Consider the following 18,323-nt stretch of genomic DNA (forward strand, 5'->3'; position numbering starts at 1 on the left):
GTTATTTTGTAAAGTGGTTTCGTTTGGTGTTCGTTCTCTTCAAATAAAAGGAAGATGACTTACTTTCCACGCGCTGCATGTTGGTCCTCACTCTCTACTATAGACGATCGTGACAGCATGACGGGCATAATGGTGTTCAACACTGCCTTTTTTATTTATAAAAAAAGAAAACACGTTAACAACCCAATATTGTTAATAAACCAGGTTGTCACCGAAATAATTATAATAAAATAGTAGCCTTATGTTTATAAAAAATGTTTTATTAATTCCAAAACTGTTTTCTTTGCTTGTTTTCAATTAATAATTTGGGATACTGGTGCACTTGTAGTCAGAAAGGCCCTTTTGTCGTGTAGGCAAGAGTAGGCCAACACAATTTTCATAACGCATTTCATATTTACACAATTTTCTTCATAATGCATTTAATACAAGGCTTCACTTTTTCCAGAATACACACACACGCACACAAACACTTACACACATATACACACACTCACTTTGTTTGTACTCATGTTATAGCCAACTCTTGACTTTTTGTATGAATTATTTTTTTATAAAATATTTGTATCTAGTTGACATGTATTCATTATCTTTAACTGGTTAAATGTTTGTAGTTTGCATGTTTCAGTAATGATTAACATGGTTAAATAGTCATAAATCTCTGCTTGATTTAGCTTTTGGTATATTTGGCATTTTTATACATATTCTGTATTTTTATTCTTATTCTGTAAGAAAGCAACATTTTTCAACACACTACTGTAAATAAATGGACACTACCTGTTAAAAAAAACAGAAATTGCTCTCTGTGAATAAATGGTGAGAAGCCATTCGGCTATGGGTTTCACTGCCCAATAATAATGATAGAAGTTAAATCAGCTTAAAAAGGGTTTATTTACAACCTATGGGGTACAAGAGGTTGGGAACAGTGGGAACAGGAGATCTGACATTAATTAAATACCCTAACCCTAAGCTATGTTCAATGTCAGCAGCAATTTCCAGTGAGAAATGCTCAGGGTTTCACAGCCCTATAACAATGATCCAAGTTACAGTACCAGTCAAAAGTCTGGACACACCTACTCATTCAAGGGTTTTTCTTTATTTTTACTATCTTCTACATTGAAGAATAATAGTGAAGACATCAAAACTAGGAAATAACACATATGGAATCATGTAGTAACCCAAAAAATGTTAAACAAATCAAAACATATTTTTTATTTGAGATTCTTCAAAGTAGCCACCCTTTGCCTCGATGACAGCTTTACACACTCTTGGCATTCTCTCAACCAGCTTCATGAGTTAGTCACCTGGAATGCATTTCAATTAACAGGTGTGCCTTGTTAAAAGTTAATTTGTGGAATTCCTTTCCTTCTTAAATGCATTTGAGCCAATCAATTGTGTTATGACAAGGTAGGGTTGGTATACAGAAGATAGCCCTATTTGGTAAAAGACCAAGTCCATATTATGGCAAGAACACCTCAAATAAGCAAAGAGAAATGACAGTCCATCATTACTTTAAGACATGAAGGTCAGTCAACATGGAAAATGTCAGATCTCCTGTTCCCACAAGAACTTTGAAAGTTTCATCAAGTGCAGTCGCAAAAAACATCAATCGCTATGATGAAGCTGGCTCTCTCGAGGACCGCCACAGGAAGGGAAGATCCAGAGTTACCTCTGCCGCAGAGGATAAATTCATTAGAGTTACCAGCCTTCAGAAACCAGCAACTAACTGCACCTCAGATTTCAGCCCAAAATAAATAATAATAAATACACAGAGTTACAGACACATCTCAAAATCAACTGTTCAGAGGAGATTGCGTGAATCAGGCATTCATTGTCGAATTTCTGCAAAGAAACCACTAGAAGTACTCCAATAAGAAGAAGAGTGACTTGCTTGGGCCAAGAAACACGAGCAATGGACATTAAACCAGTGGAAATTTTTGATTTTTGGTTCCAACCGCCGTGCCTTTGTGAGACGCAAAGTAGGTGAAGGGATGATCTCCGCATGTGTGCTTCTCACCGTGAAGCATGGAGGATGAGGTGTGATGGTGTGGGGGTGCTTTGCTGGTGACCACTGTCAGTTATTTACTTAGAATTCAAGGCACACTTCCCCAGCATGGCTACCAAAGCATTCTGCAGCGATCCCATCCCATCAGGTTTGCACTTTGTGGGACTATCATTTGTTTTTCAACAGGACAATGACCCAAACACAGGAAGTGTAAGGGCTATTTGACCATGAAGGAGAGTGATGGGGTGCTGCATCAGATTACCTGGTCTCCGCAATCACCTGACCTCAACCCAATGGAGACGTTCAGCTTTGTGAACAAGTCCTGCATTTTTGGTAACGGATACTGATCTAGTTCCAGCCACAGATTGATAGTTACCTTGTTACATGATGTGGAAGATGGCAGACGGAAGGGAGGGTGGTGCGACAGGTGCCGCTTCTCCTACAGATGCTGTTATTTTATCTAAAACATCAGGTGTAAGCCGACCCCAGATTATTAACTCATGCAAAGAGTTAAAGTGCAATTATGTGTTTTATCTCCAGTACATTGCCACGATTGTCAGTTATGTAGCTGCTCTACTGATAGTCTCAGTGCGTCCTTGCTGGGATGACACAATCAATCTACTGCCAGAGAATACCAACACCAAACACTTTGGTTGACCGTTCCATGGGAGCGGACAGTACACAGCATACCATAATGTTCTGAATAATGGCCAAGTCTACCTCGCTCCCTATTCCACTGAACCGCTTAGGCGTAATAAACACAAGTCCAACATTTATCGGAAACTGTTAAACTACCTGTTCACTACCTTCCTGCTATCCGGGGATGTGCAACTCAACCCTGGGCCTAACATCACTGAGCCAGCAATACTCACAGGAGTGGAAAGCAGTGGATGGCCTCGTCCACTGATTGTCGCCACTGCGGAAGTGGTCGTGATCTGATTTGCCGAAGGGAGGGCGGGGGATGGCCTTGTAGGCATCCCGGAAGAGAGAATAGCAGTGGTCGAGTGTTTTCCCAGCGCTAGTACTACAGTCAATGTGTTGGCAGAACTTTGGTAGCGTTTTCCTCAAATTTGCGTTGTTAAAATCCCCAGCTAGAATAAATGCGGCCTCAGGATATGTGGTTTCCAGTTTGCATAAAGTCCAGTGTAGTTCCTTGAGGGCCGTCGCGGTATCGGCTTGAGGGGGAATATACACGGCTGTGACTATAACCAAAGAGAATTCTCTTGGGAGGTAATATGGTCAGCATTTGATTATGAAGTATTCTAGGTTGGGTGAACAAAAGGACTTTGAGTTTCTGTACGTTATCACAATCACACCATGGGTGGTTAATCATGAAACATACACGACGCCCTTCTTCTTCCCGGAGAGGTCTTTATTCCTGTCTGCGGAAATTACTGAGAACCCAGCTGGCTGTATGGACAGGGAGAGTATATCTGGAGAGAGCCATGATTCCGTGAAACAGAGTATGTTACAGTCCCTGATGTCTCTCTGGAAGGAGATCCTCGCCTTGAGCTCGTCTACTTTATTGAACATTAGCGAGTAATATATTCGGAAGCGTACGATGGTAAAGTCTACTCCGAATACCTATTTTCTGCTGGCAGTGAAAAATTCTCAGTCTGAAGCCATTCGACTATGGGTTTCACATCCCTATAATAATGATACAAGTTATAACACCTTAAAAAGGGTTTATTTACAACGTCTGGGGTATAAAAGGTTGGGCAAAGTGGTATAGGAGAGTCTGACATATAACCCCTAACTTGGGTTCAGTCTTCGCCAATGAGAACCAAGAAGGGCCTAGCTTTGTCCTTCATGACTGGGAAAGGCCTCGATTCTAGGCCGTAGGAAATCCTATATCCATCTCATTAGATCGGAACAGGATGTCACACCCTGATCTGTTTCACCTGTCTTTGTGCTTTTCTCCACTCCACTCCAGGTGTCGCTCATCTTCCCTATTATCCCCAGTATTTATACCTGTGTTCTCTGTTGCCAGTTCGTTTTGTTCGTCAAGCCTACCAGCGTTTTTCCCCATGCTCCTCTCTTTTCTAGTTCCTGTTTTCTAGTTTTCCCGGTTTTGACCATTCTGCCTGCCCTGACCCTGAGCCTGCCTGCCGTTCTGTACCTTGTCACACCACCCTGGGTTATTGACCTCTGCCTGCCCTGATCCTGAGCCTGCCTGCCGTTCTGTACCTTGTCACACCACCCTGGATTATTGACCTCTGCCTGCCCTGACCCCGAGACTGCCTGCCGTTCTGTACCATATGGACTCTGATCTGGATTACTGACCTCTGTCTGCCCTTGACCTCTAATTTTGCCTGCCCCCTGTTCTAGTAATAAACTTTTGTTACTTCGACACTGTCTGCATCTGGGTCTTCTCCTGAAACGTGATACAGGACGGATCAACAGTGATTCATATCACTGGTTTGCAACCTAAAAAAAGGATAGTTGTGTTTTGCTGCATAACACACATGATTTGTCTACCCATATGATGTGGATCATTGTCAGGTTATTAGATGTAGAAGCTTTAGAAACAAAAGAACACCATGGTTGTAATAACACTTTAAACAGGTCGTTTGTAAATGTGTAGAATGTGTTTGTTTTGGGTCCACACTGGTAAGTTAACGTATGTAAATTACACAGTCACAGAGGATTTTCTTCTGAATAACTGGTCAGGGCATCACACTTTTTCATTCAGCTTCAGGCAACTTTGATGTACTGTAAGGCTTGATCACAACTGTAGAGACTGCTTCTATCTGTCACACCCATTGTTGCTTATCCATTGTACACTAGATATATCAATGTAATTACACCCAACACAATGTTGAAGAACAGAATGCTTCCCACCACTAGATCACCAAACTAGACGTGAGCCGGACGTGATCCCAATCGCTGCCACCAATGTAGCGGAAGAAAGTTCAATCTAACCAGGGTTCATACGTGGCAACGTGAATTCTAATAGCCGTTGCCATGAAAGCCGAGCAGGCCTCTGGGCAGAGGAACTAGGCCTACAATGCTGGCATATGCCTTGTTAGAATAACCTATATAACATGTAACGTGATTAACACGACTGTAATAATCATCATGAAACGGCCTTGGAAGTTCCATAAGTGTAAGCCAACATAATTCATTATTTTACATGAACCTGTTACATCCATTGATATGGCTTAATTGATCATAGTCCAGACTCGTTATAAATGGAAATACTATAGTTGCACCAGAGAAACCAAACAGATTTTTTTGGTTGCAGGTCTTCTGTTTCCCCACATTTATTTATTAATTAATTTTGCATCATGAAAATGTATTCCTATTCCCCAATCAAATACCTTCATCGATACTGCAAAAAAATCTGACAAATGCAGCGTTTTACTCCAATCTGGCAACCCTCATAAAATCCGACATTGCACCAGTATCCCAAAGTATGAAGCAAAAAAACAGCATAGAAAACAGCATTAGCATTAATAAAAAGAAAAAGTGTAAGGCTACTATTATATTAGAAGTATTTCGGTGACAACCTGGTTGATTAACAATATTGGGTTATTTTTTTATATAAATAAATGTGGGACACAAAAAAAAGGCTGTGTAGAACACCATTACCCAAAATGCATTGCTCCAATAACTTTCAAAAGATTGTTACCAAGTTTGCGCCCCAAAAATGTATTTTCTTGTGAATGAAGTCGTATAAAAATTGTTGTCTTTTAATACGAATTAAGTCACACAAAAATGTGTGTATTTTCACAAGAATTAAGCCACACAAAACCACAAAAACGCAAATACTTGTACATATTTGCGCAAATTGAGTGTGAGATTGTGTTGCACTCATTACTGTCCCCATGTGTAAGATCTGAGTGAAATAGGAAACCTGTCAATACGTGTGTGTCTTTTGACTGCTGGGGAATTTACAGTATGACTACAGTATACATCCGCAACCATGAAAACTAGCATACACTACAGCTCTCTAGGACCCGATTCTCAAGTTCACCATCATTTGTATGTCTAAAGTAGATAAGATTGACTTTCTCTTTAGTACAGAATATAATGGGTTGTTTATGATCGACGAGGGAGAGAAGAAATATTCAGACAAAACTCTGAAAGACCTGGAACTACAGTACCGCTATCTTTCTTTCTCTACTGTTTGGCTGTTTCTCCTTCTTACTCATTCTACTTCCCTGTCTCTCTTCTTTTCTCTGTTGATTCTTTCTTCTGGCCTCTCCCTCTCTGTCCTTCTCTCTCACACATCCTCTCTCGCTTCCTCTCTCCCTCGCTCTATTTCTTTCTGTCTCTCTCCTTTCCTCACTCCCTCTATCTTACTCCCTTCCTCCCTGAGTTGCAGAGGGCTGGCGGGCCTGCTTTATTTAATAACTCACTCAGGCCTCTGATCCACGGTTAATGATGGAGCCAGAAGCCCCCTCAGTACAAAACACACTCTGGCGGCCCCCATGCATCACTCCGCTCAGTTCTAATTGAGCACCACGAGCGCCAGTCGCACTGCAGACAGTGGGAGGGCTATAGGAGGCGAGGCGACTGGCAGCCGCAAAGCTGGAGTGGCGGACAGGAACCCATAAAAGTCACAGAGGGGCCTGAGCCGTGCCAGAGGACATCAGAGTTACCAGACAGGGAGGACGAAAATAAGAGAGAGAGGGAGGGAAAGAGAGTAGAGAGAGAGAGAGAGAGAGAGAGAGAAGACAAAAAAGACAGAGGGGGAGAAAGGAAGGGAAGCAGGGAAGGAGAGAGAAAGAGAGAAAGTGAATCAAGAGAGAGAGAAACACAAAAAGAGTGAGAGAGAGACAAAGGGAGAGAGGGAAGAGGGAGGAGAAAGGCTAGCAGAGATGGCAGGCTGTGGAGCATCTGATGTCATTTTGCCCGTCTGATCCGCGGGCTCCACTCGTCCTTGTGTTCCCGCTGATCACACAAAGCTGAATCCAGTTTCACATCACTCTGTATAACACTGTACTGTGATCAGAAGATGAATGGGGAAGCACTTGGAGAGTCCATGAATACAGCACGCTGACAAATGGTGTGAGAGATGTGCTATGAATATAATTAACCAAGTTCAGTTGGTTGGAGAAGATTCTGGCAACAGCAAATCAAATTTGCGGGTTCAATTCCCGCATGGGCCACGTGTACTGACTGTGAATGGACTGTAAGCCGATCTAGATACGAACTTCTGGTAATGAATGTATTCAAATTATGCCGAGCCAATTTGATGGCCTGAGGAACAGTTTGTGTCATTACTGTCATGGAAAGTAAAGTGTAACCAAGTTGAAGGAATTTACAGGGCCGTCTTCTGAGCGCGGAGTTAACAATGTGTAGAGAGAGGCAAAGTACAAAAGTTTGACCTAACGCAAAGTCAGTCAGAGTAGCCTATGCTTGTGTCATTTGACCTGCAGGTTCTGAGGTCAGGGGATGAGGTTAGAGTTCACTGACCATTGCGGTCAATGGCGAAGGGCGTGTCGGAGGTGACGATGTCATAGTTGCAGATCTGGCTGTACTGCGGGGAACAGTCCTGGTCCCAGGCCTCCACCTGCAGGATGCTGTCGTAGATCTTCCCCTCCGTTACTGCAGCATGGTATACGGCCTCCCGGAACACAGGAGAGAACTCATTCACGTCATCCACCTGGATGTGAACCACCGCCGGTTAGAGGGAGAGGAAAGGAGGGGTGGAGGAGGTGGTGTGTGTGTGTGAGAGAGGAAGGAGAGGAGAGAGAGAGAGAGAGAGAGAGAGAGAGAGAGAGAGAGAGAGAGAGAGAGAGAGAGAGAGCGCAAAATGTGTGAGGGAAGGTAGTGAGAGATACTTTTGGTGCTCTTTCTTCCAACAACAACAACACACAAACTCATTACCAGCTCAGGGAACATGAGAAAGAGAAACACCAGGGCAAGGGGGCATACAATACGTAAAAGTAAAATCCTTCTCTGTTTTTCACTGATAGTTGTACTGTAAAAACATTAAGGTAGTGATGCAATGTTTTCGCACCGAAGCCATTGAGAGATATCCTCACCAAATCTAGGTTGGTTCGGGGCCTCTCCCTTTGTACTTTGTTAAAACAACCACAGGGCTGAACATTAGTAATATTTGAAATATCTCAGTATTATTATTTTTTAATCCAGTTTCTCAAACTCTACCTATAATTCTGCTGACAATGACCTTGTGACAAGAAGTGATGCTGCAACATGCCTTCATAATTAAAGACATGAACTCAATGACACCTACTTAGAATGTCCTGCAGTGATGCTGCTTAGCTGAGGCACACACACGCACCCGCATGCACATGCACGCACACACACACACACAGCTTTCACACTCTCCACATACGTTGCTGCTACTCTTGTTTATTATCTATCCTGATTGCCTAGTCACTTTTACCCTTAACTACATGTACATATGACCTCAACTGCCTCGTACCCCTGCACATTGGCTAGTTACCGGTACTCCTTGTATATAGCCTCGTTACTGTTATTTATTGTGGTACTATTTCCTATTCGCTAATTTTCTTACTTTTTAACTCTGCATTGTTGGGAAATGGCTCGTAAGTAAGCATTTCATGCTAAAGTCTACACCTGTTGTATTCGGCGCACGTGAATTTGATTTTGATGAAAATCAAACAGATGCACACACACTGGTTTTGACAGGTGCCCTATTTCACTCGGAGACATTCATCAAAGATGACCAAGCTGTGAAATCACTCCCACTCTCTCATGCCCATATCTCTCTCTCTCTGTGCGACAATATCAGCCTTAGTCAGTGCACTAGAGCACAGCCTTCAGTAGCACTTCATCAGAGCAGGGCTATAAGGCTTTATGTGAGACTGTCTGACTCATAAGGAGCCTTCGGGCCCTCATTGATGAAAATCATACCCGGAGCTAAACATTGAGCAAGTCTCAGCTGTTACTAGGACTACAGAAGGCTGCTATTGCATGGCGGATGTGCTCAGTCACTGTCTGTGATTATAGTATTGAGGACAACTAAAGACCCACATACTGGACGCTTGGCATGTAGAGCTACACTGAGTACACCAAACATTAAGAACACCTTCCTAATATTGAGTTGCACCCCCACCCCACCCTTTTGCCCTCAGAACAGCCTCAATTTGTCAGGGCATGGACTCTACAAGGTGTCGAAAGCGTTCCACCGGGACTCTGGCCCATGTTGACTCCAATGCTTCCCACAGTTGTGTCAAGTTGGCTGGATGTCCTTCGGGTGGTGGACCATTCTTGATACACACAGGAAACTGTTGAGTGTGAAAAACCCAGTTGCGTTGCAGTTCTTGACACAAACCAGTTTGCTTGTATAACGCAACATTTTCACAAAAATCTATCTCACACAAAAAAGATACAGCCACACACAAACACACACACGCACACACACACACGCACTCCGACACACACACCAACCTAACTCCTAAACCTAATCCTAACCCTTAACCTAACCCTAACCCTTAACCCCTAATCTCTCCACACACACACACACAACACAACACACACACACACACACACACACCACACACACACCACACACACACACACACACACACACACACACACTACACCACCACACACACACACACACACAACACACACACCAACCCCCCATCACACAGACCAACCCCCCTCCCTGACAAACACTCCTTCCTTACTTGTGTGACTTCTTCCAGCTGACCCCGTTGGCCCCAGCCCCGCAGTCGTAGGCCTGGATGACGAAGGTGTACTCCTTTTGGGTCTCACAGTCCACCAGGCCCTTGGCCCTCAGGACCCCCTCCCCCGACGTCTTGTTTAGGACCACTGCCTCGAACGGGGCCTCCTGCCCGTGGATCATAAACGCACAGATCTCCCCTGCAAGGAAAATGAGGAGGAGGAGAAGGTGGGGAGGAAATGAGGGGGAGAGAGAGAATTAATAGAGAGATAATGGACATGGTGTGTCACCTCGTTTTTCAGAGCTGGAAATGTGTCTCGGCATGCCACCACTCTGAACACTGTTATCGAGGACATGTATGTGTTTTTAGAGATGGTGGCAAAACACAGTTGAGCTGCTAAGAGACTGAAAGAGCGTTCTGCGGTTGTAATCGACCTCGGTGGCATCATGTTGTGCCAGGCCAGACAGGGAGGAAGAAATGCAATTTGCGTTTGCTTGATTTTGCAATATTCCTCTCTCCAGGCCACCTTTCAGAAAAATTACGCTTTTAAGTCTAATGGTCCAATAGGAGAGAGACGCTGGTTTGCGATCTCGGTTTTTAATAGCACAAGTGGTATGACAATCAAATTAAATTGAAGTATGTTTAATTGTCTGCTGGATATGATGATACAATAATTTGCTTTTAAAAAATCCTCTTTCTCTTTACCTTGTTGAATGAGTCAGATTGAAATTGTAATGCTCAGTCCTCCCGCATGTAAGCACGACCTTCCTAATGACACAGTGTAGTGTCTTTGCCTTGTAAGGGTCTCTGGTTCAAGCCCTGCTAGTGACTATCTCCCACCTTCACTACACTGGTGTCAGAAGTGGGATGGATAACCGGTTTCCTGCCATTGGAGGGACAGCAAGAATTGTGTGAGTCTTTTTATAGAGTAACACTGGGGAACACTTTCTTGGTGAATGGGGTAGGGTAGTACACCACGTCCATTGTAATTACACTTGGGGATCTTGTAAGACATCCAAACATCTTGATGTAGTAGGTTCACAAATCCCCCTCCAATCCTCCCTCCAATATCCTCAACTTGTTTAGAAGTAATGCAATATAGTGGGCAACACAGAGTCACAGTTCTGAACACAATGATCTTTGTCAGCATCTCTCGCTGACATAAATTAAATACGGGCCTGACACCAGACTTGTGGTGTGTAGTCAAGAAGAAAATAACTACAGATATCCCGCTGACTACACCAACTCAATAATATACATCCTTTTTTCACTTTAGATTTTTTATTGACGTTTCCGATTCTGGACCCAACTCTGTATTTCTGTTATTTTCAGGGATTTGGGGAAATAGCCTTAGGGAATACACTAGCACCTCCGACAGCCGATATTACTTAAACCTTAGTAGGACGTCAGGAACAAAAAGTGCCAAGGCTATCCCTCGTGTGCACAAGCGCCACTGCCAAACTCTGATGAACCAAACTTTCTCTCTGTTTCTCCGCCTCAACTCCCCTGCATTTTTCATCCCTCGCTCTTTGTCTGCGTTTTTTTTTATTTTTTAGAACCCATTCCACCCGCTCAAATCATCACAACTCCATTCGTAATGGTGAAATAACAATTTACCCTTCGCGGTCCATCCGTCCTCGCTGCTGCCTGGGCTTGTAGTTTACATTTCCCCTCTATATTAGGCCCCACAATGCCTTATCGAAATTAAACGACCACGACAATGGGCGCGGAGCCGCAAGGTGCGCGGAGGGAGAAAATAATAATCCAAACACAGCGGGTGGCGTGCGAGGGCAATGATAAACCCAGCGTGGCTCTGAGCATCCAGCGCCTTCCAAATATTCTGTTAGATGGCGAGGGAGGAAAGGGAGGCGAAGCCAATATGAAATATGAAAATAACAAACACAATCATACACTACATATAAAATACACAAACATACAGAATACTGGGAATAAAATGCAAACATTTCCATTTAGTAGTTTGGGTCTGATGCAAAGCCATTTTACGCTCCATCTGCTTGACCGCAAATGCATTTTTCTGGATTACGTTTAGAGAGAGGATGGAGGGGTCAGGAAACTATCAACGAGTGCAGTGAAGGAGACATGCAATGTACAGGTAACTGGAAAAATAATGGAAACACCAACGTAAAGTGTATTAACACTAGAACCGCCTGGTCTTTCAGCCTATAAATACCAGCTAGAGAACGTTGCTGGTTGTCCCCTTTAGTATATGCATCAGATATCAACCTACAAGGTGCAGCAAACATAAGCACCAACGCTTGATAAATAGTGCATGAACTATTATAAAGGATTCCTTGCATGAAGACATTTTTGTGGAAATATATCAATAAATTAACAAAGTAATTTCTTCAGATAGAGTCAAGGATATGTTTTGTATAATTCTACATAGTCTTAGCAAAACGTAGGCCTATAGCCTATTTTCGTTTCCCTTACAATAAAAACATTACCGTGTAATCCAATTGATCAACTTTATTTGTAGATTCGATTAGTAATAGAGTTATAGTAATTCATAAAGTCCAGTTACAGAGTCTTTTGACAAAGTAGAAACCAAAAATATAATAATATAACCAGCCAGGTCACAGGTGAAATGATTTTCTGTATTCCTAAACAAAAGCATCAGTGCATGAACAGTTGTAAAGGATGAATTGCATAAGTAAATAACATGTTTTTATTTTGAGTTTATTATCTTACTAGTTTTCTTAGTAGCCAGAGCAATGCTGCTGCCCATGTGCTGAATGCATGGACAGCACAGAAATGTGGAAATAGAGCTGCACCTCTTGAATTTTGAGAGTTATTTGACAAAGGTAAGTGTCATAGAAACTGCAGAATATGATCTTTCTGATACTACAGTATATAGAAATAAATATGTTTTACATGCATGTGACTGTGAAGGAGGATTTGATAAAGTGATGATCCTTTCCTTGGATCTGTCATTTACAAGATGCACCCATCTCTTCATGTACAATTTGACAACTGATAGGCCTAATATTGTCACTCATCAGATTCATTGTCAATTTAATCTTGTCTATAGGCTAACTCTTATTATGTGTGAAATTAGTTTAGGTATAGTTTAGGTGTAGTTTAGATGGGCCGGCAGGCTGTCTGGCATCGTTTGTTTCCTGCTCATCAACTTGGATAGAGTCAAGGATATGTTTTTGCGTTATTCTAAAGGCCTACTGCAACACATAGCATGTTGTCGTTTCCCTTACAATACATTTGATTAGTACTAGAGTTACAGTAAATAAAACAGTCCTGTAAAAGCAATCTGTTTACATAGTAAAACGCAAAAGAGAACGGTATCAACCCCCAAGACGCATCAAATTATTTGCTGCTGATAAAAAGTCATAACACAAATTCATCATTTCACGATTGTCTTTCTAAATTAAATCAACCTCTTCACCTTCCTTATCATTCAGTTAGGCCTAATTTAAATTCAATTGTAAAGTAAGGCGCACAATTATCGCCACCATTCTTCCATTTGTCACTCATTCAGTGAGGAGAGAGAGACGTATTAGTGCCTGGCTGGGTACCAACGTCCTACAGCACACTGTTTGGCGGGTTAAGTTAGGAATAGGTGTGGAAAAAAACTGGTAAAAAGGCTCTAAATACTTTTCTGTTTGTGATTTTAAAATTCGGACAAATGAGCAATGTAAAATACAAACATTCAGGAAAAGTCAGGGAAGGAGCATGACAGTTTTTTTAAAGTCTTTTACAAAATCAAACATTAGTGGCCATTGGCCTATGGTGGTTCCACTGTTAATAGGGCATTGGGCCACCATGAGCCACCAGAACAGCTTCCATGCACCTTGGCATAGATTCTACAAGTGTCTGGATGCGACACCATTCTTCCACAAGAAATTCCATAATTTGGTGTTTTGTTGATGGTGGTGGAAAACGCTGTCTCAGGCGCCACTCTAGAATCTCCCATAAGTGTTCAGTTGGGTTGGAATCTGGTGACTGAGATGCAGGTTGGCATTTATTGTCATGAGTCTTGCCCTGGAGGCAGCTCCGCAGAGTGGTCACTAGCTGGCACAGCCACGAAGTCATAAAAAATGATTTTAAAACCAACCCTAACCACACTGCTAATGCTAATGCCTACCCCTAACCTTAAATTAAGACCAAAAAAGCACATTTTTGTTTTCATGAATTTATACGATATAACCAATTTTGACTTTGCAGCTGGTCCATCTAGCGGAAACTGCTCAGTTATGCCTCCAGGGCAAGACTCATGAAAATAAATGTCAACCTGTGACTGAGACAGACAGACACACACCCTTTATATCCCCTATGCTCCTTTGAGACCCCTCTTTCATAGTCACTGAGATCTCTTCTTGTAGCCGTGGTAGCCAAAATAATGGGCTTTTTTTATTTTATTTTATTTTACCCCCTTTTCTCCCCAATTTTCGTGGTATCCAATCGCTAGTAATTACTATCTTGTCTCATCGCTACAACTCCCGTACGGGCTCGGGAGAGACGAAGGTCGAAAGCCATGCGTCCTCCGAAGCACAACCCAACCAAGCCGCACTGCTTCTTAACACAGCGCGTCTCCAACCCGGAAGCCAGCCGCACCAATGTGTCAGAGGAAACACCGTGCACCTGGCCCCCTTGGTTAGCACGCACTGCGCCCGGACCGCCACAGGAGTCGCTGGAGCGCGATGAGACAAGGATATCCCTACCGGCCAAACCCTCCCTAACCCGGACGATGCTAGGCCAATTGTGCGTCGCCCCACGGACCTCCCGGTCGCGGCCGGCTGCGACAGAGCCTGGGCGCGAACCCAGAGACTCTGGTGGCACAGCTAGCGCTGCGATGCAGTGCCCTAGACCACTGCGCCACCCGGGAGGCATAATGGGCATTTTTATACATGTCTTAGCCTTAGCATGATGGGATGTTAATTGCTTAATTAACTCAGGAACCACACCTGTGTGGAAGCACCTGTTTTCAATATTCCTTGTATCCCTCATTAACTCAAGTCTTTCCTTATTTTAGCAGTTACCTGTATGTGTAAATGATAATGACAGACAGACGAAGAGATTTCAGGGAAGAAGATTCCTATCGTGTCAGCAGAAGTGCACTTTGCATCTCTCTTGATGAGAGAGATTGCCTCTCAAAAGCACTGCTAAGAGATGTGCTCTAGTAGTCTACTATTGACACTGAATCGTACCGTTTTGGGCCGGAACTCTTTGGTATATATCTTATGGGAAGTGGCTGTTTTCACGGTAAATGTGAAAATATAAAGATTTGTCAGGGGATTTGATAGAGTGCCAAGGTGTTTGAGAAGTGCTGCAGTTTGGGAGTGGGACGTGTGGGAGTCAGCAGAAATGATTCAGAGAAAAGTCAATCAAATTGAGCCTGTTTAATATTGAACATTCTGAGTTAGAAAAGAGCATTGCTTTTGGAATGCCAGGTGGCATCCAAGCTCACCTCTAACTGAGCGTCTGAAATATTAAAACCAAGTCGTACTCCACAGAAATGTGTTTAGCAAAGGTGCATTGGATGTTCTTTCAAAAAAAATCTCTCCCCCTATGTCACCATCTACGGAAGACGAGAACTCAACATTTGCAGCAGACTGTGCAAAGTTTGCATCTGTCATTCTGATACAGGACATTGACACACATAACTCTGAAGCTGTCTTTATTTACGTTTTGAATTCAAGTCTTGTTCCTCCTCTTTGGACTTTATTGGAAGTTTTCTGTTTAATACTTCAAAGTAATTGGTGCAGTCTTGGTGAAATAATTGCTGCAAATACTGAGCTTGCCCATCTGGTCCGGCCTAGGGTGTCTATCTAGCACAGTGACCTCGCAAAATCATCCCTATGTCCAATTCCCTCCTACTGAGAAACAGACTACTTCATCCACCATGTTAATTCTCCTACTTTTAATCAAATATCATATTAGATTCGCTCTCGTGGTGTGTGTTTTGTCTCATCGCGAAGATGGCTTAGTGTGTGTAGTGTAGTGTGTGTGTGTGTGGAGTGTGTGGGTGTGGAGTGGGTGGGTGTGGCTGGGAGGCTGATTAAAATGCGGGTCTCTCTTGGCGGCCCCATAGGCTTAAAGTCTTGATTTCGCTCATTCTCTCGCCTCTCAGCTAGTCATCTAACACTCTCAGACGAACCCACGTCCCCTTCTTTAATTACTTGCTGGATTATGCTTCTAGTCGCTAATGACCTGCTGCTAGCACTCACACACTCCCAAACCTGGGATCTAACACGGAGGCAGGAGGAAGAGGAAGATGATGAGGTTCAGGTGTTTGCGCCGCGCCACATTTTCTCGGCGCTCTTCTAATTTAGTTAATTCCGTTGATTTGTTCTGTATTTCTTCCACTCTGCGTCTGGATAATAAGTGGTCTAAGGAAGTACGGACTGCTGCTAGTGAACAGGTCAAACTTATATATGTACATTACATTGCTATGTGAGGTAAGACACCCGACTACGGAGGAGAATGGTTTAGAAGATAGGCTACCCCCCCAACAGCCTATTAAAGGGATCACACACGCACGCACACACACACACACACACACACACACACACACACACACACACACACACACACACACACACACACACACACACACACACACACACACACACACACACACTGCCCGAAGGCCACGCCATGACTCAAACAGTCTATGACCTTATAAAATGTCTCATCAACAAAAACATTTCTTAGGCGGCACCTCGTCCTTTCCTTTCTCACAATAACAACCCCCATTTCTGCAGAACCCTTCAGTCATCCATACTATCATGAGGAATTGGCTTCACCAGAAGACCATGGGAAGTGTCTGTTGCCAGTCACGGTGGACAATTTATTAGAATCCCATTAGGCTCTTTCATTAAGATAGGGGGGACCTCCTAATTGCATTTGGGAGATAGCAAAGGCAACCGTGTGACCCGTGCCACTTATAAACAGCTCAGTAAACACACACGCACAACACACTACACACACACACACACACACACACACACACACACACACACACACACACACACACACCCACCCCACACACACACAACAACACCACATGCACACACACACACACACACACACACACACACACACACACACACACACACACACAAACACACACTGAGACACACATTTCAATGGATGTTGGATGTTAATTGAATCGCATCAAATCGAAAGCCTTGGGATGATAGCAACTGTAGGACAAGTATGATTTTAACAGTGGAATCAGGTATAGTAGTATAATACTTCAACACAAAGAACTGACATGTTTGTTTACCAAACAATTCAGGTGTGAAGACTGTGGAAAATAATGGTCATTTTTTAAATGAGGTAATTATGTATGTTTATTGTATTAGAATCTGTTTTAGCCTATTGGATCACTTGAAAGACAAAGACATCGAGCAAAACGAAATGATTGGAAATTACAAACGGTTTTGATGATTAAGATTTGTCCGAGTTTCGCCGGGGCCTGAGCCAGTTTCCATCTCTGTGAGTGTCCCAATGGACCACAGAGAATGAGGTAGTGGGTGTGAATCAGATGCATCAGGAGTTGGAGCAGAGAGACAGATAGAGAGAGCGGGTGAAAGAGAGAGAGAGAAAGAAAGAAAGAAAGAGAGAGGGAGAGGGATAGAGAGAGAGGGGGGGCGGGGGGTAGAGAGAGAGAGAGCCTGAGCCCTGGGTACCTAGCTCATTGATTTACAGCATGAAGAGAGGGAAAATCAGGTAGGGTGAGAGAGACAGGGAAAGAAAGATGGAGGGGATAAGAGAGAAGTTAATAAATATATAATATAAACATGCATATGGATATATATATATATATATAGTACCAGTCAAAGGTTTGGACACACCTACTCATTCAAGGGTTTTTCTTTATTTTGACTATTTTATACACATAGAATAATAGTGAAGACATCAAAACTATGAAATAACACATATGGAATTATGTAGTAACCAAAAACGTTTAAACAAATCAAAATATATTTGATATTTGAGAACATTCAAACCCTTTGCCTTGATGAGAGCTTTGCACACTCTTGGCATTCTCTCAACCAGCTTCATGAGGTAGTCACTTGGAATGCATTTCAAATAACAGGTCTGCCTTGTTAAAAGTTCATTTGTGGAATTTCTTAATCCGTTTGAGCCAATCAGTTGTGTTGTGACAAGGTAGGGGTGGTATACAGAAGATAGCCCTACTTGGTAAAATACCAAGTCCATATTATGGCAAGAACAGCTCAAATAAGCAAAGAGAAATGACAGTCCATCATTACTTTAAGACATGAAGGTCAGTCAATACGGAACATTTCAAGAACTTTGAAAGTATCTTCAAGTGCAGTTGCAAAAACCATCAAGCACTATGATGAAACTGGCTCTCATGAGGACCGCCACAGGAAAGGAAGACCCAGAGTTACCTCTGCTGCAGAGAATAAGTTCATTAGAGTTACCAGCCTACGAAATTGCAGCCCAAATAAATGCTTCACGGAGTTCAAGTAACAGACACATCTCAACACAACTGTTCATAGAAGTCTGCGTGAATCAGGACTTCATGGTCGAATTGCTACAAAGAAACCATTACTAAAGGACACTAATAAGAAGAAGAGACTTGCTTGGGTCAAGAAACATGAGCAGTGGACATTAAACCGGTGGAAATCTGTCCTTTGGTCTGATGAGTCCAAATTTGAGATTTTTGTTTCCAACCGCCGTGTCTTTGTGAG

At 42.9% G+C, this 18,323-nt stretch overlaps 1 protein-coding gene across 1 annotated transcript in view; it reads right to left on the bottom strand.

Annotated features, from left to right (window-relative positions):
* The window catches only part of LOC111956859 (calsyntenin-2), a 299,496-nt gene that overhangs the window by 76,266 nt on the left and 204,907 nt on the right, over positions 1 to 18,323 (bottom strand). The window contains exons 3-4 of the mRNA XM_023977530.2: positions 9,631 to 9,826; positions 7,424 to 7,632 (exon numbers count right to left, since the gene is read on the bottom strand). Coding sequence (XP_023833298.1) covers positions 7,424 to 7,632; positions 9,631 to 9,826 — 405 coding nt within the window. The remainder of the gene's footprint in view (positions 1 to 7,423; positions 7,633 to 9,630; positions 9,827 to 18,323) is intronic.

Source organism: Salvelinus sp. IW2-2015, linkage group LG32, assembly GCF_002910315.2.
Source record: "Salvelinus sp. IW2-2015 linkage group LG32, ASM291031v2, whole genome shotgun sequence".
Lineage (NCBI taxonomy): Eukaryota > Metazoa > Chordata > Actinopteri > Salmoniformes > Salmonidae > Salvelinus > Salvelinus sp. IW2-2015.